Source organism: Miniopterus schreibersii (assembly GCF_964146895.1).
Source record: "Miniopterus schreibersii genome assembly, chromosome: 2".
NCBI classification, from domain to species: domain Eukaryota; kingdom Metazoa; phylum Chordata; class Mammalia; order Chiroptera; family Miniopteridae; genus Miniopterus; species Miniopterus schreibersii.
In genome coordinates, this window is record NC_138102.1 from 175,336,894 (window position 1) to 175,361,880 (window position 24,987).

At 47.8% G+C, this 24,987-nt stretch overlaps 1 protein-coding gene across 2 annotated transcripts in view; it reads left to right on the forward strand.

Annotated features, from left to right (window-relative positions):
• CHST11 (carbohydrate sulfotransferase 11) overlaps positions 1-24,987 on the forward strand; it is a 222,865-nt gene that overhangs the window by 100,630 nt on the left and 97,248 nt on the right. For both annotated transcript variants that reach the window (XM_081128981.1, XM_081128982.1), the window contains exon 2: positions 3,716-3,804. In XM_081128981.1, coding sequence (XP_080985107.1) covers positions 3,716-3,804 — 89 coding nt within the window. The remainder of the gene's footprint in view (positions 1-3,715; positions 3,805-24,987) is intronic.

Consider the following 24,987-nt stretch of genomic DNA (forward strand, 5'->3'; position numbering starts at 1 on the left):
CTGCTAGGGATTGAGCCTGCAACCCGGGCATGTCCCCTGACCAGGAATCAAACCATGACCTCCAGGTTAAGGGGGTTGATGCTCAACCACTGTGCCACACCAGCTGGCCACATCACATCATTTTGATGACTCCTTTAACACTGTATTACATTTTAAATTACCTGTCCTGGAAGTGGCCAACAAACTAGGTCTTGGGCCAGGAGGAAACTATTGAGATGTGTGGTGGATTGGGCACTTGGCGTTGGTCCAGCGTGGCACCTGAGAGCATGGGCTGCCTGTGTTAGAACCCTGCCTTCACCTCTTACTAGTCTTGGGACCTAGACATGTTACCTAAGTGCCTCAGTATTCCCATTTGTGAAGTGGGGACAGTAGTGGTACCCACCCCATAGGACTGTTGTGTCCATTAAATACGTGAACTGCTTGGTGCACCCTGAGTGCTCTCTAAACGTTAAATGCCACCGTCTGTGTGTATTGGTTGCTCAACCCCTTCTGACACCACTTTTCCTAAGACACACACAGGATCAATAGACTCACACTTCAGTACGTAATTGGCAGCCCTTCCTTTGTCTGCCAGGCCCACAGTAGGTCCTCATTGCTGTCATTGGATATGAAGAATCCAGTAGTCAGGTTGGAGCCTCAGCTTGGCAACTTTCCACCCATGTGGCCTTGACCTTGGTCAAGTTCCTGAAGTTAAGGGGGGCTCAGAGAGGTGATCTGTGAATGCAGGTACTTCCTTCACTGTGTGAAGGGTCACGCTTCATCGAGTGCCTGGCACACAGTGAGCGCTCCATAAATGGTGGGATTGTTATCATTCTCATAAAAAGCACACAGGGCCCCTTTGGCTTTTGTGGCCTGGGGTACCGAAGCTGGTTCACACGGCGCCCGGTGAAGTCACAGGCAGGCCTGCAGGAGCCGCCAAGGGCAGACGGCCTTGGGAAAGGACCCGTGTTGCAGGCCCCACACGGTCAAAGCATTTTAAAGGCCCTGTATTAGAAAAATAAACCAATTAAATAATACTGCCCCCCATAAAAGCTGACTTTTAATGGATTGCACGCTGGGGTTCTCTCCGTGGCGGTCCCGCAGCCACAGGTCTCGGGGAGCCTGTCTGCCGCCATGGGGAGAGTTTAATCTTGCATGGCGTGGGCATAATTTTACAAGCTTTATGGCTGTTTTTTCTCCTCCAAAGTGTTGCTATATCATTGTGCACCAAGGGCAACTTGCGTGCCTTTAACAGTTTACCTCGTTTTTGGTGGAAATGAAAAATGAAGTCATAAATTAAAGAAAAACACAACATGGATTTTTTTCCCCCCCTCTTCTCGAGGCAACCGTGGAGGAACAAAGGGCCAGTGTTTCCCGATCAGCCTAATCAAATTCTAATGGCTTTTATGTGTGGACAATTGCCCGTAGATCGCCTCCTGCCCAGAGAGGGCTGCAGGCCACGGTGGTGTGTTGGGCTCACACCTCTGACCCCAGGAATACTTGGGGCTGTTCTCTAGGGCAGGGGCCAGCAAACTGCAGCCTGGGGGCCACACCCTACCCATCACCTGTTTTTGTGAAATGGTTAAAAAAAAGAAAAATCACAAGAAAAACCATATTTCCTGACACGTGAAAATTAGATGGAATTCAGACTTCATTGTCCATCAATGAAGTGTTGGCTCACAGCCACACCCATTCATTCCTGGATTGTTTGTGTGGCCGAGTTGAGACGTGGCGACAGAGACCATATGGCATAAAGCCAAAACACCGTCTGGCCCTTTGTAGAGAAAGCTTGCCAACCTGGCTCTAGGAAGTAAAGGAGGAGGGAGAAGACGCAGCTTGGAGTGTCCTGGAGTTGATGACTTACCCTCAGGGTTTCCATGTGGCTCAAAGTGACAAGTCCAAGGAGAATTGCATAGAAGGAAGGGTTCACCTTCCAGAAGTAATTGGCGACTTGGGGAGATGGCTTTCCTCACCTTTCGGACCTCACATTGGTCTGTGTGGCTTTCCTGGCAGAGAATCCCTAGCCCGGCTTGAGGTCTGGTAACGTTTCATCAGCTCACTTGATGGCTCAAGAGTAGAGAAGTTCCTACCTCCCCTCCCGAGGGTGGGGGAGTGATTTTTGTCACAGATTCTGTGCAAATCTAGTTTATGGTCTCCAGTAGCTTCAGAAATTTCTCACAAACACTTTTTTGCCGCCCCCCCCCCCCCCCCGCTTTAAGCATTCGGTATGTAGTAGTAACTCATTTAATCCTCACAACCAACCCAGGGAGCCACGTCCTTTTGATGGGGACTCAAGAAGTTAAAAATTTTTAGCTTTAGATATATAGTTAATAGGCTTGGTAATTAGTGCATGCAGAAAGCTATTGTTCCAGGGACTGGAATGTATGACTGGACCTGCCCTGATTTCAGGAGACCCGCAAGCAATTCAACCTTTGTGCCCCAGGAGGACTGCAAGCGTCCAGGACGGCATCTGAGCCTTTGTGCTCCAGGGACAGAGTGTCTGCCGTCCAGGATACAGGCAGAGAATCACCAGTCGGCAGATGAGGGGATGCTAGGAAAATTGCCAGGCTGCAGATTTTATCTGGTTAACCTTTTCCTCTGAATTCCAAACCCCTTACCTACACTTTTCCTCTCCTTATAAAAAGGGCCAGCTTGAGATGAGATGTAAGACGGTCTTTTAGTGCACATAACCCACCGTCTTCTCAGATCACCAGGCATCTGAATGAAGCACCCATAAAGATTCAATCCTTGTCTCTACTTACTGGTTCTGGTAGTGACAGGCAGCAACGCACGCCAGCTTTTCCAGCTTCACTGTTCCCAATTTACAGGTGAAGAAACAGAGGCACAGAAAGGTTAGGTATCTTGCCTAAGGTCACACAGCTGGTAAGTGGCAGAGCCAGGATCCAAGCCCAGAGAATGCCCTGCCGTCCACCCTGCTGCCACTCTGTAGGGGTGAGATGTTCCGGCTGTGAAATGACCTGCTTTTCTCGTTCCCTCATGCTCCTCCTGTGTCAGTGCACGCGAAAACTGCCTCCTGTGTGAAGAGAAAGCTCTCGTTGATTCATTAACTCATCCCTTCCTTTCTCCCTTCAGGTGTCCTCAGCGTTGTTGGGATTTTGAGAAGTTCACTTAATTTCCCTCGTTTGTTCATTGTATGCGCCGCCTCTGCCTGTCTAGAACCATAACCCTGTTCCTTTCTGCCTGGAGCCGATATATTCATTAAAAAGAACCTAATTTAGGAGAGGCTTTGGGGAGGCCGGGCCCCTGACTTATCCAGTGGGAGGAGCCTGCTGGGGTGTATGTTGGGGGCTGCAGGCCAGAGGCTTTGGGGACCAGGAACAAGAGGTCCTAGCCGACTGTTGAGGGAGAAGGCTGTGGAATTTTGGAAATATCACCAAGTCTGGTGTTGGTACATCTCACTGTCTTGGAAACGGCCTTTACGGTGTCTTTTGTGAGGAGCGTGATTTTAATGTTTTCGAGGCCTTGTCTTGTTTTCTTAAAATTTGCTGGGAAGAATTTTTAGCATTATTTCTGCCCTTTGGGATGTGGAGATGACCGAATGTTGGGGGAGGCAGAATGGCCCCTGTACCGTTAGATAAAGGCCCAGCTTTGCTAGAAGCCCATTTTCTGTCTTCCTTCCCCACCTGTTTCTTCTTTTCTCCCCTGTGCTTTTTCCTTTGTCAAACAACAAACGTTTGTTGCTTATTTCTGATGAGCCTTCACTTTCTTTCCTCAGTCATGCGGAGGAACCCCTTCGGCGGCGTGGACATCTGTTGCCGGAAGGGGTCTCGAAGCCCCCTGCAGGAGCTCTACAACCCCACCCAGGTAAGCCCTGGAGGCTTCCTTGTTGTCTCCATGCATTGATTTGGGCGGGTGGGGAATGAAAAACTTCAAAATGCCGTTCATTGGGGATTTGAAACTTTCTTGCACTGCCTGGCATTTTACCTTCAGGGGTTGCTTTCTAGGTCACCCTTTCTCTGTGTAATGGCTCTGAAATTCTAGAGGGGTGGTTGGAATTAGAGAACTGCCTGGGGCTAGTGCTGGAGCGAGCTTTCAGGCCTCCCCAGGTGTTGAGCCCCTGAGACCCACACGGGTGCCAGCAGTGGGGCTCTGAAAACACAGAGCCGGCAGACTGTGCAGTCTCCCCTTTGGCACCCCAAAGGAGGCTCACATGTGGGTGATCTCCAATATCAAAGCCCAATAATGCGCCCGGAGTTCCACCTCATTGTGCCATTTTGGTGAGAAACCCTTGTGTGTGGACACACTTTTGCTAGGTGACTGTCATGGTATAAATTGGACTTGATTATGAAAAGAGTTCCTCTGAGCAAAAGAAGCTCCAACGGAGGAAAAGTGTGCTCCGTGGAAATCTGGGAGCAAAGGGAGGAGTCCTGGTCGCCATGGTGTGTGTGAGTCTCGAAGTGGAGACTCCAAGGCTGGTCCTTTTGTGGGAACGTTAATTAGAACTTGACCCCGAGAACTGGTGAGTGAACAATTAGAGGCCCATCTGCTGACTTTTGATTGCTGTTAAAAAAGGGGGGAAAAATTCAATACTTTGGTGATAGTCTCTGAACTTTATATCAAATTCTTAACTTAGTATTTGTGAATCAAGTTGCTTGGTGGAAGACAATATTGCTTGGACCTCAAAGGTGCTGGACTTCCAATCCCACATCCCTTCCCTGTCTCTCACCTGCAGTTCCTCCTGGAACAACGGGCTCCCGAGTTTGGTCGTCAGAGGTGGTCTAACCAGGTTAATGAACTCCTCCATCAGCCCTCCCTCCACTTCGGAGCTCTTGTGTGACTGGGCCAGATTGTCTAGGCATCTGCAAACTCTGTGGCTTCCTTTACTGGGCTCTCTGTTCACTCAGCAGGGAACTTGATATTTGGGTTTTGTTTGGTGCCCAAATAATTCGATTATAACAGGCAAGTCTTCCGGTCCATTCACACTCTGTCCTTAGGAAGAGGCAGAACCAGCTTCGATAAAGGATAGGATTTCTGGTCGACCACGATGAAAACAACACATGCAACTGAGATGCAAACCGTTCCCATCCTAGATCATTTTCCCCTTCAAAACAAAACCGCCAAAGCGCTGCTGTAGCCCGAGGAAATTTTATGGGCAACATTTGGTGTCACGGGAAGATTCTATTACTGAAGCAGGTGCCCCTCTGGAGAGGAAGCCCACGGCTGTGCCTGTGCTGTTCACTGGTGTGCCCCCAGCCCTAATGCAGGTGGCCTATAGCAGGTACCCCCAAATGCCAGTGACTGAAAAATTAAAGTCCAGGTTCAAATTCCTACCTCGCCGCCAGCTGGTGGCGCAACCTTGAATGCATTGTGTCCTCTTAATGGTCAGTTTCCCCGACTGTCCGGAATGTTGAGAGGCTGAAATAACTGGGACGTGTCAGAGGCTGTGTAAATATGGTTCATCAGTGTCAGGGTCATGAGGATGGATTCCATGCTGCAACTCTTGACTTTAGAGTCAGACCAGGCTCAAAGAATGGTTTCCTCACTTGTTAGCTATGTGCATGTGGGCAAGATACTGAACCCGTCTGAGGCTGCTTTCCTTCATTTATAACATGGTGCTCAAAATACCTGCCTCGCAGGGTGCATGAGAAGATGGGCCTTCCTCGGTGCTTCTTAGGGGTTTGTTCATTCCCAGGTTCATTCATTCTTTCACTCCTCCGTCTGCTATTACGAGCATGTGCCATGTGCAGCTCAGTGTCAGGAGCTGGGCACAGAAGGGTGAACAGTGCATGTGTGGTTAGCCTTCTGAGTCTGCTTCCTCTTGTTACCCCAGGGTTGACATGAGTGGGTTGACTAGCGAGTAAACCAATCGCAGGAGAGAGAACCTTCCTGGGTAGGTCATCTTATACTTCGGTGGTGTTATGAGTGTTGCCTGGATGTGATGTTCATTGAGCAGCCGTAGCCTAGGACCTGGGAGCGAAGCTGGGGCTGGAGAGGCAGCTCTGGGAGCCATTTGTGAGGGCGGAGGTGAGTGAATCACCGCCCTCCATCAGGAATGTCGTGGGCAAGCTGTCTGGCCCTTTTTGCTGGTAATCAGGAAAATGTGCCTGCAGGAAGATCTCCCCGTTTCCTCGGGATGTTGTCCTGGGATGTTTTTTCTTAGGCTGGTTTCCTTTACAAGCTGCAATTACGTTCCATTCCCACGCATGTTCAGTCAGTGGCTCTTCTTGCAGAAACTGTCTTGGTCATCCTTTGGGCTGCCGTGGGCTGGGGCATTCAAGGGAGAGAAGGAAGCGAGCATTCCTGCTGAGTTTAGTTAGGTTTTGTGTCCACAAGACACTTGCAACCTTGCACCTGATCAGGCCTGGTTGTGGTTTCTCGTGTTTTCCTACCGGCCAAGCTGATGAAGCCGCTAAGCCTGGATTGATGTTATCACAGACGCAGATGACAACCCCTGTAATTGCTAGAAACGAAACTGCTCTTGGAGATCCATGTCCCCTTTTGATGCTGACTGGTTATTTGCGTTTGATATATGATGGTGAAAACTGGGACTGTTTATTTTAGATGACATGTCAAGAAGGCACCATCTTGTTACAGTGTACTGATGCTGTAGGCCAGATGCTTATCCAGATGTTTATGAACATCTCATCAAATGCTTGTAATAAGTCCCAGGCTAGGTATTACACCCTCATGTTATGCGTGGGCGAATTGAGGCCAAGAAGGTCATACAGCTTGCCCAAGGTCACACAGCTAATAAGAAGCAGAATAAAGATTCAAACCCAGAACCAACTATAAATCTGTTTATCTCTGCTGTGCTCACTGTCACCAGCAAACTTGTCTTGGCAGGAATTACCCCTTCTCCCCTCCAAAAATAAAAAATCACACCCAGATTTTCATTGGACAAAGTCTCAAAACCTCCCTTGGGAAAATTGGCTATAATCTGATTTTAGTGTCTAAGGTTTCTTATTTTAGTGCCTTGCAAACCTCTAACCATTAAAGCAACAATCAGTTAAAAAAGTTTGTAGTTGATATTCTTAGAAAAACTGCACTCTGATGTCTTATAATTTTCCTGGTTCTCTGCTGCCTCCCTGGCCCCAAAATAAAACGTAATTGCCGATCAGATCAGCTGGCGTCAAGTCACTGAAAGTTCAGGAGTTTCCAAGTGCATATTTGTGGGCCGAGTCCATCTGTGGGCCGCCCTGGCTCAGCTCAGTCTCAGGGCAGAGCTCCGATGTCAGCCATTAATAGGGCATAATTGCCCCTAAATGACAGCGAGGGCGAGACAGCTTGTCCTTCTGCCTCGCCCACCTCCCAGTCCTCTCGTGGGTTCCCTGAAATCTTCACAGCATCACTCATGTGGTTCAGCCCTGCCCTGCCTGCTTCTTTCTTTAGCATTTATACTTGCTCTGTGATTACCACGTTCCCAGAAGACAGATGCACAGCCCCGGGCTCACCAGGAATTCACAAGCACTGAGCCAGGAGGCTTGCACGAGGTTCCTGGGGGTCTCTGAGGACCAGTCAATATTTTATTACAAAATGATAAAATTGGGCCCTTATTGCTCCATTCTTCAATATGTTGAAGTAAATTTACTTCTCCATAAGGTAGGCCCCAGGAGGAAGGCTGAAGAGAGAGAGAAGGAAGGTAGGGACGAAAGAAAAAAGGGAGGGAGAAAGGTACTATTTATTGAATGTATAACACATCTCAGTGACTAGTCTAGGCGTTTTTCCACTCATATCTCATAGAATTTTCAAAACAACCCTAAGAGGAAGGTATCCGATAACCCCATTTTTCAGATAAGTTAACTGAGGCTCAGAAGGGCTGAGTTAGTTGCTAGGATCACACATCTCCTAAATGGTAAGGCTGGGTCTATCTGACCTGGCAGGGGTTGTAGGAAGGTGAGAGCTGATCACTTTTTCTTTCCTGAGTGGAAAAAAAAATGTTTCCTTGAGGCTCTTTTCCCCCAGTGACTAAGCTGAGACCTGGGATGTACTCAGGATAGTTGCAAAATTCCCAAAGCCAGGGCCAAGGCTCATGGGATGGGAACAGCAGTTGTTCATCAAACAGTGGCAGATTGGTGTTTTGCTTAATGAACCTGATATTTGGAGAGGCCTTTGTCTGGTGGCTGGAGCCACGCTAAGCAGGAGTCACCCCCAAGAACTCTGCTATGGGACAGCACACACCTTGGTGAAATTTGGAAGCCAAGGTCATTGAGTCCGTTGCATGTTTTAAATTGATAAAAGCTTGAATCATCTAAGGAGGGGCAGGGAACTCTCCTAATCCCAACCTCAATAGTTTTCTCAGCAATGCTTGCTCCTACAGGCATTTGTAGGATAAACAGGAAAAACACCTGGGGAAGAGAGGCACTTAGGTAATAGGGTGTGATAAGTGCTGTGTGAGAGGCTTTTAGCAAAGTTATGGGACAGTCATAGTTAATCCTTCGAGGTGCAGGGCACAGTGGGAGGCTTCATAGATGAGGTGGCATTTGAGCTGGGCCTTTGAAGATGCATCAGACTTCACCTGACAGGGAAGAGGGAACAGCATCACAGAGGGAAGGAACAGCAGGAGCAAGGACCATAGGAGGGCAGTCCATGACTCCTTCAGACAATGGCGAGGAGTTTGTGGCTGGAGTTGGGAGCTGGTTGGAGACCAGGCAGGAAAGGAGGTTGGTACCACACTTGCCCACTGTTCCGGAAGGTTTAGTTTTTATCCACTGTCAGGGTCGGAGGTCCTGAGGAGCCCACAGGAGATGCTGTGCAACTTATGAACCAGCTCCTGCTTCTGACTCAGCCTCTGTTGACTGTGGGGCTTCTCTAAGGCAGACTGTATTCCCTGGTCCCTGCAGTGCACTCATCTATAAGATGAAGGGTTTGGACTAGATCATGGTTCTCAACCCCACTTGCATGTTAGAACCCCTCAGGGAGCCTTGAACAATTCTCAGTGCCAGGCCTCACCCAGAGATTCTGATTTAATTGGTTGGTCTGGGAACAATATTTTCCAAAGTTTCCCCAGGTCATTCCAATGGGCAGCAGGGTTCCGGAGCACTAGACTGAGAGTCTGACAGGGCTCCACCCCTTCTAAAAATCTTTGATTCTTTGGTTCTCACATACCCCATAACTCATTACATGAAAAGCAGCTCCAAGCATGTGCACTGAGGTTGCTCAGACCACTCTGCTGCCTGCCTCTGAAGCCCCCAGCTCAGTTTTGTGCACCAGCCTTGTCCACTAGGAGGGTGCCAGGTTCCCTCATGTGCTCCCTGGGAAGGTGTATGGGTCAGTGCCCTGAGCGCTGAAGACTCCGTCACTATTTTGTGGACAAACCCAAGAAGGGAGCCCCCAGGCAGAGAACTGGGAGGAGCCCTGCATATGGACAGACACTTGTGCCACTCCACTCATGGTCCTGCGAGAAGGAAGACCCAGCCTTGGTCCAGGCCAGGTGTCTGATGGGCGCTCCTGAAGGATCCTCGAGGAAGGAAGAAAGAGCTCTCTGCGTTTTGAATTGTTGTTTGGTAAGAATGATGCTGAATGGTTGTATCCCCTGGGGAAGGCAGGAAAGAGCAGACATTGTCCAGCCTCAACTCTGGTCAATTAATCCCTTCATTACCAACCACCTGGTAAATGACGAGTCCGTCTAATTATCTTGCTTTGACCCAACAGCTGTCTACCAGCCGAAGAGGGATTAATTGATTTAGTTGTGGACTGGCTCCTTATGCGAAGATATTACTTACTGTCGGCCTAGCAGAACGGCAGCTGGCTGGCAAAGATGAAATATTACATTAACTTGATCTTACACACAGCATTTGGGAAAATGCTTCATTATTAATTGCAAATTACAATAGACGAGCGAAGACCATTTCAAAAACCAAGGACAGTGAGCAGGCTCTTTCACTGTGGCCATTGTGCTTGGACCAGGGAAGGTGCCCTAGTCAGATTTCCAATCAAGGCAGGGCAGATGGGGACTTCAGAGTCAGGCACAATTTGGGTCAGAGGAAAGGGTTGGATGCTTGAAGGAACTAGGGGATCCCAGCCCAGGTGTATGCGTGGGGCAATTCCTTAACCTCCCAGGCCTTTTGTTATCTGTAAAATAGGAGTGAGACGCCAGTCTTGCAGGTTTGTGAGATTCTACATCATGTCTAAAAATCACCTAGGACATTGCCAAGTGCAGAGTTGGTGTTAATCAGTAGCCATTAATGAGCTGAGCTGAGTTCAGTAACCTGGAGCTTGTCTGAAGGGGTCTGGGCCAGGCTGGGCCCCAGTACTGCAGGCTCAGACACTTTGCAAATGCACACTTGGAATTTTGTTGAATAATAATTAGATGATTTCCTCTTGCCTGGAAGCTACTAGCTAGTCATTGTTAGCACTTCCTAAAAATGTTGATTTATGTTTTCTTGTCTGATACACTCTGTTGTTAGTAAGCTTGGTGTGCTGATTTGTAAGGCCATGAGTACCACTGTGTGTGTGTGTGTGTGTGTGTGTGTGTGTGTGTGTGTGTGTGTATGCCCGCACTCGTGTGCGCACATGTGCTCATGCATGCACTCAACCCACATCCTGGAAAATGGGCAGATACAGCTGTTAGTTTTTTTGGTTTTTTTTTATATCTTTATCGATTTCAGAGAGAGGGAGAGAGATAGAAACATCAATGATGAGAGAGTCATTGATCGGCTGCAGCCCGCAACCCGGGCATGTGCCCTGACCGGGAATCGAACTCTGATCGCCTGGATCCTAGGTCAATGCTTAACCACTGAGCCACGCCCGGCCGGGCCAGCTGTTAATTTTAAAGGCCTCCTGTGGTTGGGTTTGTCATACTCCCCAGTACCTAGCTAAGTGCCTGAGTAATGGCTGTTAAATAAGACCCGTCTCTGGGCCATGCTAATGCGATGTCATTGATCTCATCGATGGATCCCCGCTCATTCAGGCTGTCTTTGTAGGCAGTTGTTCTGATTCCAGAAGCCTAATTTGACCGAGTATATTCAAATCTGCAGAGTAAGCCCAGTGCCCTCATGGGGCTTTCTGTGTCAATCTGTGTGAATATAATATGGTGTGTTTCAACTAGAGAAGGGCGTTCGTGTGACAGAGCGACCTGGGCAATTTCCAAATGGTAACACAGCTGTAAAATCTGCCATTTTCGGAAGTTATTTCCTAAATTACCCTCAATTATAAGAGGCCTCTACATAATTTGATATATATATATATATTTTGGTAAATTGCACAACTCAAGGAGCGTCTCAGCCAATTGGATTTAACCTTGTCGGCATGGATAGAGCTGAAACAAAGCCCCAGCTTGTTCTCGGGTTTTCTGTGGGGGAGCCTTGGGTGGAGGTGGGCATTGGCACACACCAGCTCTTCCTGCCTCCTATCCCTCATCCCTTCTCAATGGTGAAGTTGGCCTGCAGGTCTGGTGGGAAGAAGGGTTTTTACTCCGCCTTTACCACTCATTACTGTGAAATCTGGGGCAAAGAGCTGAACCTTTCCTAAAACTGGAAACCTTGTAAAATACCAACAGTTCAGTTATTAAGGATTAAATTAGAAAATATATAGAAAGCTCCAGGCACATAGTAAGCTGTTCAATAAATTCTGATTTTTATTTTATTTTTATTTTTTAGCTCAGATGATACCTTCTTCAGGAAGCTCTTCCTGATTTTCCCCCCTCCAAGCTCATATTAAATGTTCTTCTAGAACGGTGCTGCCTACTCATAATATAATGTGACTCACACATGTAATTTGACATTTTCTAGCAGCACATTTTAAGAAGTAAAAAGAAAACAGGTAAAATTCATTTTAATATGTTTTATTTAATGCGGTATATCTAAAAAATGATTGTTTCTACATGTAATCAGCAAGAATTGTTAAGATATTTTACCGTCTAGTTTTCATACTTAGTCTTTGAATTCTGATGTGCATTTGACACAGCACATCTCAGTTCAGACTGGCCAGATGCCACCTGTCCAGTAGTCACATGTGGCTGTGGCTGTCCTATTGGACCACGTGGGTCTATAAAATGCCCCCTTATCTCCACCCCGTGCTCGCATTTCCTTTGTTCAGGACACTTGTTCATGCCTTTGGCATGATTTTACTACGCTTTGTGCCCCTGAGGGTGTGTGCCTATCTTATTCATCTTGGGGCACCCAGTGGCTACTATAGCCAGCCCCAGAAATGGGGCTCAGGAGGTGTTTGGGTGATGAGAACAGTGCCTGTTCCTGTGCCTTCAGCAAGCCCAGTGTGTGGAGGTTCATGCTGGGGAGGTGACCAGGGCTATGTGCCTCTGGAGGCACCAACGCAGCCAACCATCAAGGCAGGAGGTTTCCCGGGGCCCAGCGAGGTCCCTGGTATAAAGAGTTTGTCTCTGCTCCAGGCAGAGGCCTGATGGGTCCCTGAAAAGCATCCTTCCTGAAGTTTAAATGCAAATACCATGGAAGGGCTGCCCCTCAGAAAGGTGTCTAGACTTTATAAGATTCTTTCTGGAGACTAGCACGAGACAGGGGTGGGGAGGTTGGAGAGAACAGTGCAGGGGGTTGGATGCTTGAAGGACTGGGGAGAGTCACAGAACTGGAAAAGGAATGCGGGGGCGGGGGGAGCTACTTAAGCCAGACTCCAGCCCCAACACTTAGCCTGCATTTGGCCATGTTTCCCCCTTCCTGCCGCCTCTTGCCCTTCTCCCTTTCCATAGCGTATGGCACAAGCAGGAACCCACTAAATACGTGTTGAATGAAATAGAACTAAAATTCCTTTACACCCTCTGTCCCTCCCTCACTTCTTGCAGACCTGCTGTATTAGTTTCCAGAGCTGCTGTGACAAAGGGCCACACACTAGGGACTTAAACAACAGAAGTTGATTCTCTCAGTCTAAAGGCTGGAGGCCCGAGATTGAGGTGTCAGCTGGGTCTGTTCCCCCTGCTGGCTGTGAGGCAGGGCCCGTTGCGTCCCTCTCCTGGCTTCTGGAGGGTTGCTGGCGATCGCTGACATCCCTTGGCTTGTGGAAGCATGACCTCAGCATCTGCCTTCACGTTCACACTGCGTTCTCCCTGTGCATGTCTGTGTCTAAATCTCCCCTTTTTTATAAGGACACCAGTCCCATTGGGTTAGAGGCCCACCCTATTCCAGTATGATCTCATCTCAACTAATTCCATCCACAATCACCCTATTTCCAAAAAAGGTCACGTGGGGGCCAGGACTACAACATATGAGTTGGGGGGGGGGCACAATGCAACTCATAACACCTGCTGATTGCATAGCATTCTGCTGGATGCTGGGGCTTTTAAGACATGAAGTCCTTGCCCTCTGTTAGTTCAGCCTGGGATATAGCAGCATAGGGCCAGTAAACTGACCATTACAAAGCGACAGCTATGTGAGTCAGTGCATGGTGCTGGAGGGGCATAGACATGGACCATTACCTAGACTCAGTGTGTGCACATGGGAGTGTGTGTGTGTGCTCGCGTGTGCACAACCTTTGTCCCCCCTGATCGAGCAAAGGCACAGGAGAGATGGCACACGACCAAACGGCGGGCTTCACCTTCCTGTGCACAAACACCAGCAAAGGGCAGAGGATGACCTGTCTATCAAGGGACTGAAGCATCGTCCCCAGGGACCTCCCATCCACGCTTCTCTGGCTAGAACAGGCAGCCGAGGATGCATGAAAACGGAGTTCCTCCATACTCCTGAATTCTAGAAAGGTCAGCAGCTCCAGAGTCCCAGCTGATCTGCTGTTCAGTATGGACATGACCACACTGGGAGACGCTGCCAAGTTGGCCGTGCCCCAGCCTTGGCAGGTGTTGGGCAGCCCTGGAAGGAAGCTGGCCGTTTTGGAACACGCCTCAGGGGTGTGACAGCCAGACAGACTCTGGTAGGGCCTAAAATGGCCTGTTGCAAAGTTTCCTTCTCTTCATCTTAAATCAGGGGTTTAAAGCCACAAATGGCCAGCATGCAATTCTGGCAGTCATTCTGAATATTGGAGAGACCGCTCTGACTGCCTGTTCTGTCTCCAGCACATTCCCTGCAGGATATCCACAGATACGTCCATGGGTATAACAACATCCTGCCAGAGCAGAGCTTGGGTTTTGAGAGCTGGACAAGCTCAGGGCTTGCTTGAACCCAGGCCTGCCATCCCATCCCGGCAATGGGGAAAAGTTCTGAGAGAAAGGGGGATGTTTGAGGCCACACAGCCTGGAATTGGTCAGAGCACGGGGCCTGGGACCAGGCCCCCTGGGCTGGAATCCCAGAGCCGCCACCTGCCAGCTGAGTGACTTAGGAAAACTTCTCACGTTCTCTGTACCTCAGTTTCCCCAGGTATAAAATGAGGACAATGCTAGCACCTACCTCATAGGGTTCTTGTGTGGATTGAATGCATTCAGACACGTGAAGTGCATAGAGCGATGTCTAGCACTGAACGAGGCCAACATGAGTGTCTCTGCTGTTATTCAGGCACAAAGGCCAGGAGGAAGAAAATGGTCCCTGAGGACAGATGAACAAGTTGAAGGTCAGACCGCTTAGAAGACAGACCTCCCTAGAGCCAGATCATCTTCCACCTGTTAAAAGGAACTTCATCTTTCAGAGCCGGGGGTGGGGGTGGGGGGTGGTGTCTCTGCTTTGGCTCCACTTAAGATTTTTTTTTTAAGGAAATTTTAAAAATCCCAGTGCTCAGACTACAGCTTCAGCGTCATCAGTGCTTTTTAAACGCTTCCGGTTGGTTCCAATGTGTAGCCGAGTTTGAGAACCACTGCTCTAGGATTTATTTATTACTCAAATAGGCCTGGGGCCGCAGCCTGGGCGCTACCTGGGAGCTTGTTATACTTGCAGAACCTGGGCCCCCACCTCAGCCTGCTGGGTGGAAACCTGCATTTTAACAGGGTTCCAGGTGGTCGGCACCAGCGTTAACTGGAGAGGGCTCCTGGGGAAACAGCCTGTTCTCTGGGGGCTCCGAGGAGAAGCAGCTGTCCGGTGCCTTAGATAACAGAGGACAGGTGGTGGATTTGGGAGACAGGGAAACCAGAAGGGGTCCTCACCTCTCCCAGAGCCTGGCACGTTTCTGCTTTCTGAAAACTTGGAAAATAGAAGCTGTGTTTATGCAGCATGGAGTGCGTGTCAGTGGCCGGGATCTGCAGTTTTGAGGTGAGCTGGATGGATGGCCAGCCTCTCAGTTCTTTGGATGCATTCAATGTTCATGACTGGCTCAACTCAGGCAGAAAAGAAATGTGACTTTGAGTGAGTCCCCTGGAAGTAGAAGCCACTGCAATGCCATTAAAAGGCAGCCCTGTCCTTCCTGGGTCCTGCACTCCTGGGGTGAAGCAGAGCTGCAGGGTTTGGAGCTGAGCTGGGCTCCCTTGGGCTTCCACCGTGAGAGTTCATTCTCTTCATGCATTGGGCTGTTCCTGACCTTATTTTGTCAAGAAACCAGAAGCACGACCCCAGGGTAGGCCCTCCATGCTCCCCACCCTCTCTCCAGCCTTTACCTCCAAACGACATGTGGAAATATCATGTTCCCTTCTAATCCCCCGCCCCCCACCACTATTTTCAAATGCCAGGAGCAGCAGATCTTAAACAATACAGCTAACTGGGAAGAGCGTGGAATTTAGAGCCCTAAGTTCTGAATTCAAATCCTGCCTGTTCCGCTTACTAGCAGTGGGATCTTGGGCAGGTATCTCAACCTCTTTGGGCTTCAGTTTTCTGACCTGGAAAGTAGGAATAATTTATTCAACTTGAGCTAAAGAGGCCACATAGTATAGCAGTTATAACTGGTAGTTTTTGGAATCAGGCTGCCTGAATTCAAATCATCCTTACTGGCAAGTAATTGTGGGTCAGTTACCTAACCTCTGGGTGCCTCGGTTTCTTTATCCTTAAAGTGGTTATAACAGCAGTACCTACCTCTTTGGATTATTATGAAAATTTAATGAGTTGCTTTATGTCAAGGGCCTGGAACAGTGGCCAGCACAATACATAGTCCAGTATGTCAGCAAGGTTATTTTTTTACCTTTATGTTTTCATCTTTAAAAATTCCCACTATTCTTCCTTCAAAAAAATTATAATCACAATTTGGGTCCTAGTAACTGCCTCTTAAGAGAACCTTCTTTTGCCCAATGACTTTTACAGTCTCTCACATTCAAGCAACCTGTTGTTGCTTTTGAAATGCGTCATTTCCCGTTTTACAGATGGGGAAACCGAGGCACAGAGAGGCAGTGTTGTCTTTTAATGTAACCCATGCATGGTCATCCACGCAGTTGAGGAGTTAGTTGCAGAGCCACGATTCTCTGGCTCCTGGGACCAGGCCACCTCCACCAGCTCAGTTAGCACAGAGATCCTTTGAATAAAAGGATGACCTGAACTCCTCTGAGTCTCAATTCACTGGTCCTTAAGCAGAGATGAAACCCTTCCTCTCCGTGAGAATTTGTAAATGGACTGACTCCATGCCTGCCCTCAGTGGATGGTCAGGGGGGTTAAGTGGGGGTGAAGCCTGCTCCGGGCATGCCTGTGTGAAGGATGCCCCTCCTCTCCCGGGGGGGCAGGATGCAGTGAAGGGGATATGAGTGTTGGGCTCTGTGTCTCCCCTGCTGTGTACCAGCAACTTCTCTCTGCTCCCTGGCTTCTCCACCTCTCCCAGAAACTCACTCAGACCCCTCATGAGTCAGGCCAGAGCATCCCTGAGTCAGGAACGACATTGCTCAGGCCAGAGACAGTGCTTGAATTGGGGAAGTTGTAGGAAGTACTCCGGTGGGTTTAGGAGCTGGGAGGCTGTTTTTAGATGTGCTTTTTTTGAGCTCACCCCTGCCTAGGTAGGCACAGTGACCATCTATAATTTTCTCCTCAATTTGCCCACCCCCACCCGTGGCCTTGTTAGGAGGAGCTCAGTGGAGACACCATTGGCTGGTCATCTTTGATCCACTTGCTGGAGCCCCAACCAAGAACTGGTGTTCAGACAGGAGTCAGGATGATTCTGGTCTCTTTCCTAATAACGAAGCACAGAGCCAGTGAAAGCAGGCCTCAAGCAGGCAGCTGGGAAAGGCCAGGCCAGGGGCTGCCCATGTTGGGGAGGGTTGGCGCACTTGATAGGTAGATCCACTGGGTTTTCTGTTGGGTCAGGATTGCTTCCACAGCCTTGCACAGACTGCTAGCAGTAGCTGGTAGAAGGAATTCATTATAGGAAAGGGTTAACTCACCCCCCAAACCCACTTATCACTAAGGGTAAGGAATTAAATTAACACTCAGCCCTTGGTTTTTGCAGATGGAACATTCTGGGTTCCACTTTGCAGGAGCAACACAGAAGTCTGTAAGCAAGAAACAACTGGTCATCTTTGCCGAGGGACAAATTTGAATGAGAGGAAGCGATTCCTAGCACTAACAAGTGAGCCTAGCCTCCCCGTCAGCCCAGCCGCTTCGTAATTCTGTTAATTGTTATTCCCAAAGGAACCGTTATTGCAGGACTGATGGAGCCACTTGAAAATTTCATCTCATTTTGTAGGGAAATTGCATGCTACAGTGACATTTGGAAATTAGGACCTGCCTTGGGACACGTTCCTCAAAGGTACTTAGTCACCACATAGACTGGCTCACAAATGGAACCCCCACTCTCTCCCACTCACTACATTGGGTCTCTCTCATCTGTGGGATAGTTAATCTCAGTTTAGATTCTCAGCCTCGCTCTCGGTAGGTTTTCCTTCATTTTACAGTATAAGTGAACCGGTGTCTGAAAAGAAATGTGACTTTTATAAGGAATTGGCAGATACCAGGGGAGTTCGCAAGCAGCTGACATCCAATTATTCACGGTCATGGGGGAAAGGGTTGGATGAGAAACAGAAATCCACAGATCATCTCCAAACCTCGTGATAATCAATAGCGTTCTCTTCCAGCATGCCTTTAACCAGTGCCAAGAAAGGCTGCTTCACCCCTCTCTTGTACTGATGAGATCCTGAGACATCAGTACAGGAGGACTCATGGGTCAAACCCTGTTTTACTGAGAAGTATCTAGAGGAACCAAAATTCATTTCAAAAAAATTTTTTTCTTTTATTACTCAGAGTAAAGTGTCATTTTTCTTGAGCAAGTGGCAAAATGAGCTTATTTTGTTGGTTGCTTTGTTCATTGCCTTACCAGCGAACAGTGTATAACATTGTGACTTTCTTTTTGCTAAAAAGAAAAAAATTATTGGGATTCAGGCCTAGATAATCTTGAAATGAGAACCAGGAGCTAGGAGAATGAGTCTATTGCAATTGATAATTGAGTCTCCATCTCCCAGGGTACTACCTGTAACTCAATCAGAGGGGAAGAAGTGATAAGTATCTTGTTAAGATAAGGCCTTGCCAAAAACAGCCCCTGGCAAATTGCTGCCATTCATTATCCGATTAGTGCACAAGGTGCAGCCTTTCTTGGAACCCTGCTCGTCTTTATCAGTTCAGTTGTTCAAATTTCACTTGCTAAAGAGTGAAGTCCAAACCCAGGGCAGACCTGGGAAGGTGGTGGTGCCTCTGATCTCCAGCTTTGTACAGTGGAATCCCGGGAAATCCCACAGACTAGGGCCATCGGTTTGAGGGGCACCTTCCTCAAGGCCGAGGAAAAGGATCTGTTTGGGGAGCAAAAGCCAAGCCAGCCTCAAAGGAGAGCACATGTGGGAGGAGCTGCTAAACCCAGATAAGGGAACCAGAGCAGACACCTGTTCTTTCTCACTGGTGCTGCCCTTGACTTTGCCCTTGACCCAGGGCCATTCAGAACCCAAGGCGTGCAGTTACTTGCCTCCTAAACTGTGATAGGCAGAATGGCCCCCTAAAAAGATGTCCACATCCTAATCCCAGGAACCTGTGAATGTGTCACCTTACATGGCAAAAAGGACTTTGCAGATGTAATTAAGCTAAGGATTTTAAGATGGGAGGATGATCCTGGATTATCTGGGCAGGTCCAGTGTAATCACAAGGGTGACGAGGCTAGGAGTCAGTGTCAGTGATGGAGATGGTATGATAGACGGAGGCAGAGGTCTGGGTGATGTGAGGATGAAGCCATGAGCCAAGGAAGGCAGGTGGCCTCCAGAAGCTGAGAAAGGCGCAGGCATGGTTTCTGCATCAGAGCCGCCAGAGGGAACTGCCAACACCTTCACTCTAGGACCTGTTACCTGCAGAGCCCTAAGAGAATGGATTTTTGTCTTAAGCCACTGATTTTATTGTGACTTGTTGCAGCAGCCATAGGAAACTAATACACAGGCTCCCATGCCCATGGTCCAAGGGAGGCCTGGGAGATGCTGAGTCTGTGACGCCAGGAGAGCAGAATCGGCAGTGGTGTGAAAAGTGGGAAGACTGATAATGACGTTGGGGATACTGTGTTTGACAGAGATTGTTTTGAGCATAAAGTGAGGTACTGTGGAAATGCATACTAAATCTAAGCTGTGAGCCAGCACAATAGCCATAACCAGGTCTATCTGACCCCTAGTTCTGTACCTGCTCCAGGATTGCCTACATATTAAGAACCAAAGCACCCCAAAGCCATCTCGTTCCGCTGGAGTATTCTGAAGTGCTAAACTAAGTGGGTGTCTTATGCTCTAGACCAGAAGTCCACAAATGCTTTCTAGGTCTTGTTGTGACTACTCAATTCTGTCATAGTGTGAAAGGAGCCATAGACAAAAGTAAGTAAAGGGGCGTGGCTGGATTTGGTCCACAGGTGACCTCTGCTTTAGACACTGTTGAGAGCCAGAAGCCCCAAGTTCAAGTCGAAGCTTCACCATACAAGTGAGCAAGTCATTGTAAGCTCCTGGGATTCCAGTCCCTCACCTCTAAAAATGGGAAAAACAATGCCTCCCTCAAGAGATGGTGAGATGATGAGATCTGTTTGTAAACTGTAGAGTACTGTGCCTAATTTGGTTATCAGTATTTTGTCACTGAGGCAGAGTCTTGGTCTGGGCTGCCTGTTGTAGATAAAGCAATGCATGTGCAGTTGGTGTAAAATGTTGGGTACTGGCCGACCAGCTGGACTGTCTGCAGTTGCATCATGAAATCAGGAAAAGGCTATTTAATTTCAATTATGTTCATCTCATTTTGGGATATGAGAAAAGCACCAGCCTCTCTAAGCTTCCCTTTATTGCCAGGAGAGGTTTATCAAGCAACAAAAGCCTATGGGTTAACCCAGATTGATCTCCATTCTGAAAAATGCAATTGAGCGAAATGATTGTGATGAATGGGGGCTCCAGAGAAACACAATGCTCCCTCTCCGAGTCTCAGGCTGGAGAAGTGAAACCTGGAGCCTTTATGGAAGGAAGATCAGTGGTGAATGAATTGCCCAGCTGAATCTCAGAGTGCTGGTGAATAAAAGCATTGTGCTGAGCAATTATGCGTCTCATTAAGATGCACTCAGTTTCGGCCTTGGTACTAGGGGAATTGTCAGAGCAATTATGTGCAAACCTCAATTTTGAGATTTGTAAAGGGGTCAGCACATAATTGGCAGGTGAAGAAAAGGAAGGAAGATGGTTTGAAACAATAGGTATTAAACGGTTGTGGCAGCAAAGAAGACAGGAATGTAAGGAGGCAGGCACCCCGATCACTCAGGACTAAGTGTGTGTGGTCTCAGAACCACACATAGGCCACGTGGACAGTGATTTGGTGGGCTTAATAGGCTTTCTTGGAATCAAAGCAGTTTGCTCTGTAGGAAGTTACAAGTGTGGTGCTTGGGACATATTTGTCTAATGGATGAATGACTGGTGCTTGCCACGTTTGTCAAGGAAGTGAACGAAGGAGGGAAGGGATGAACAAACTCATAAGCCAGTAATTCATGTAAAGTGAAGACACTAACAGCACCTACCTTGTGCGAGAATGAAATGGAATAATGCTCCCCAAACCCTTAGCACAGTGCCTCACACCAGCAGACACTCATGTTTAGCGAGTCCAGTTAGCACGTTTTTCTCAGGTGTATTGGTCAGCTTGGGCTGCCGCAGACTGGGTGGCTTAAACAATAGGCATTGATTTTCTAAGCCCCGGAGGCTGGAAGTCCAGGATCAAGGTGCTAGCAGAATTGCTGTCTGGTGAGGCCTCACTTCGTGGCTTGCAGATAGCTGCCTTCTAGAATACCAGTCCTATTAGATTAGGGCCCCACCTATATGACCTCATAAACTTAATTACCTCCTTAAAGGTTTTGTCTCCAGATATAGTCCCATGGGGGGGGCGGTCAGGGCTTCAACATATGAATTTGGGGAGGACACCATTCCCTCTATAATGCTGGTAAAGAATCAAACTTTCAAAGAAAACTAATCAAAGAATAACTCTGTAGTTACTAGGCCCAGCCTTGTCACTAAGCTGCTACACAAAACCTTTGAAACCATGGAAGTAACCTCTTCCTGGGACAAGAAATTGGAGTGTTCTGGAAAACTGGATGGACTTCCCAGAACCCGTGTCCGTCATGGGGGATGCCTGATCCCTCGCTCCCCAAAGACCCCAGAAGCCATCCTTTTACTTTCCATCTTCACTGTTAGGATTATAGGCAACTCACAAAGTCTTTTCTTTTTTTTCTAAAACAAATTCCCTGAACTTTCTCTCTACCAGCTTCCATAACACAGATGCCTCGGGAGTGAAAGTCAGCCGCCTGCACCTATGAGCGCTTCTGGATAGCATTTCTCTTTCTATCTTTTCATCTCCAAATCTGCCTGGAAGACAGTAAAAGCTCATTACTGTGAACCCTGCTAATTTAGAACATGTAACATTTCCACCAAGTTCACTGGGAAGCAGGAATCTGTGAAGCAAATTAATAGTGTGAAGGTAATTAGAAAAGATGAGTCGTGTGGAGCTGGGAGGTACCTGGAGATGATCCCGTCCTTTCCCTTGGCTGCTCATTTCTTTTCAGCTGAAAAAACTTGTGGCTCCTCCAAGCTCACACAGTGGGACTGTTTACCCTCCTTACGGGCACCAGCCTAATTCACGGAGCCTTGTTTGCTTGTGAAAGACACAGGCACTTTATTAGCTGTGGGCTCTTTTCACTGTGTGGACTTCAAGTATTTAAAGTGCATTTAACAACAATATTCTGCATTTCAGGTTTTCCACTAATTATGACTGGCCTTCTCCCAAGTTAGTTTGAGCTATTTTGGTGAGGTTTTATAGTTATTTAATAATACAAACGTCATAAAACCTTCTGTCCAATTCATTCTAAACAACACTCCCTCTTACAATTATGCCTCCAACAACTCCTTTTTGAAAGACCAGAACTTTTGTCCATTCATGTTAACCTTGAAAGCGGCATTCACTGAACCCCGAGAAACAGGGAGAAGTGTGGTACTTTATAGGGCTGGGGCAGAGCGAGTGAAAGAATGCGTGTGAAAGAGTTCTGGACCTTTGGGGAGCCTGTACAAATGCTTTGTTTTTCTTAATTGCCATCTCTGGCTTGGGCAGCCCCATAGGAGTGGGCAGAATATATTTGTGGATACAAATGCAGCATTTCCTAGGACACTCCCCAAGGAATAGGCTGTTTTTCAATGTGATTTTTTTTTTTTAAATAAATGAGATGCCTGCTTATTAATTTAAATCAAACTGTAACTGCCACAAGGGCTGGAATGTTCTCATTAAGCAGATCAGCACATCCTCTCTGGAGTCAAACCTATTAGGGCACCAGACTTCAATCAATGGATTATTTAGTGAGCCCCAGGTTCAGAGCACTGGCGAGGTGGACAGAATGACAAAGGATTCCTTCGTCTTGGGTCTTGAGGAATTCTCTGCCACAGCCATGGCCAACGGGAATGGGATGCTCCAAGTATTTGGGACGCAGGGCTACTTATTCTCTCCTCCCTGGGTATTTAGTGTATCTTCAACTCCAGCTCAGGACTATGGAAGATTAAGGCTTGTTGCCAAAGCGTCTTCTCAGCATAAAGTCAATTTTATACTTGGTAGGACAACGATGATGATGATGATGATGATGATGATGGTGATGATGGTGATGATGGTGATGATGGTGATGATGATGATGGTGATGATGATGGTGATCGTGATGATGATGGTGATGATGATGGTGGTGATGGTGATGATGATGATGATGGTGATGATGATGATGATGATGGTGATGATGATGGTGGTGACGATGGTGATGATGACGGTGGTGACGATGGTGATGATGATGATGGTGATGATGATGGTGATAGTGATGATGATGGTGATGGTGGTGGTGGTGGTGGTGATGATGGTGGTAATATAGTAGCAGTAGTGGTGGTAGTAGCAGTAGTCATATTTTTCGGTAACATTCCTTGCACACTTCCTCTGTATCCGTCACTATTCTGGTGCTTTGCACACATTATTTCAATTATCACAACCCTATAAAATAGAAACTCTGTTTAACAGATGATGATGCCAAGGTTCAGGGAGGTTAATAATTTGCCTTAGGTCACACAGCAGGCAAGTAATCACAGTGGGAAATACCCCCCAGCCATCTCATGCCCTTATCCCCCCTCATTGCTGCCTGGTACAGTGCTCTACGTCTCCACCTGCCAAGACTCTTAAGTCCCTGGACACATGCTGCTCCCATTATGGTGACTCAAAGGGCTCAGAGTGGTGTGTGTCAGGGTCCCAACATTTGCCATAAAGCCTGAGGTCAGGAGACAAGAGACTGTGAGTCTTTTGTTTAATCCCAAAGGTCCCATTCTTCCTGTTTCCTTTAGGGGTCTATATGCTGCTTGACAAGTGCTCACAGGTGGCCCCTCACCTCACAGAGCCCACTGACCGCTCGTGTCCAGACTGTCTCTTTAGAGTTCAGTTTTTCACATTTAAGAAAAGACAAAGGGCGATTTCTATTTTCAGCTGCCAGGGTCACAATATGAACCTATAAAGGCTTTTGGAGTTTGGAAGCATTTCCAGTTTCCTTCTCAGAAGGCAGTAATTTTGACTTTGGGCCACTGAGGCTCAGTGAAATGTGTTTTCCACTGTCCAGGTTAACGTGGTACTGAATTCTCCTAATGGAAGAGGGTCAGCAACAGCTAGAGCTAGAATGAGTAGCATCATTTCAATAGAACTGGCCTCTCCCTTTTTTAGTCCCATCTTGGGCCCCTCTCACTTCCAGCCGGACCTGGGTTAGTTCCTCTCCTGTACTTTTTCCTGCCACTGGGCCTATGCACACGCTGTTTCCACTTCCTAGAAAGCTCTCCTCCCTCCTTACTTCTACTTGATTGACTCCTGCTCAGCCACAAGCCAACAGTTCCCTAGGACCTGTTACATGTTCCCTTAGCACCTTTACCTCTCCTTTATGGTCCTTTGCCCATTATAATTGTTTTATTATTTTTTTATTACCTGTTTAATGCTGTCTTCCCCATTGGATGCTAAGGTCCACCATGATGGCTGCCTTTGTGCCTGCTTTATGCCCAATGTAGTTCCTGAAACACGGCAGGTGCTGGGTAGATCGGGTGAGAATGGGGCACCTCAAGCTTCAGAACAGCTGAGTCTTCTGACCAATCTACTCAACACCTTCTCTTCCATCCACCGCAGATCCCAGATCTAGAATGGCAAATAGAAAGGTGGTTAAGAGTGAGAACTCTAGAGTCAGGTTCTCTGGGTTTGTAACCTAGTCTGTCCTCTTACTAGCTGTAGCCGTTTCTACTGCTGTGTAACAAATTACCACAAACTTAGCAGTTTACCACAACATACATTTATCATCCCCCAGTTTCCATGGTTCAGGAGTCTGGACAGCCTTAGCTGGGTCATGTGCTCAGGGTCTCTCACCAGGCTGCAGTCCAGGTGCTGGCCAGGGCTACAGTCCCATGTGAGGCTCGGGTCCCTTTCCTATCTCTCGTGTTTATTGGCAGAATTCATTTCCTTTTAGCTCTTGAAATCACAGCAGCTTGGTTCTTCTAGGCCAGCAGGGAGAGTCTCTTTAAGATGCTTACCTGATTAGGTCAGGCCCATCCAGGATGACTTCTCTTTCAATTAACATATATTCAACTGAATAAGGACCTTAATTACTTCTGCAAAATTTGTTTGCCATTGCCTTATAATGTAACATAATCACGGGATCAATGTTCCATCGTATTCCCAGGCTCTATCCACACTCAAAGAGAGATGATTATACGGGGCATATACACCAACGGGGCAGGAATCACAGGGACCATCTTAGAATTCTAGCGGG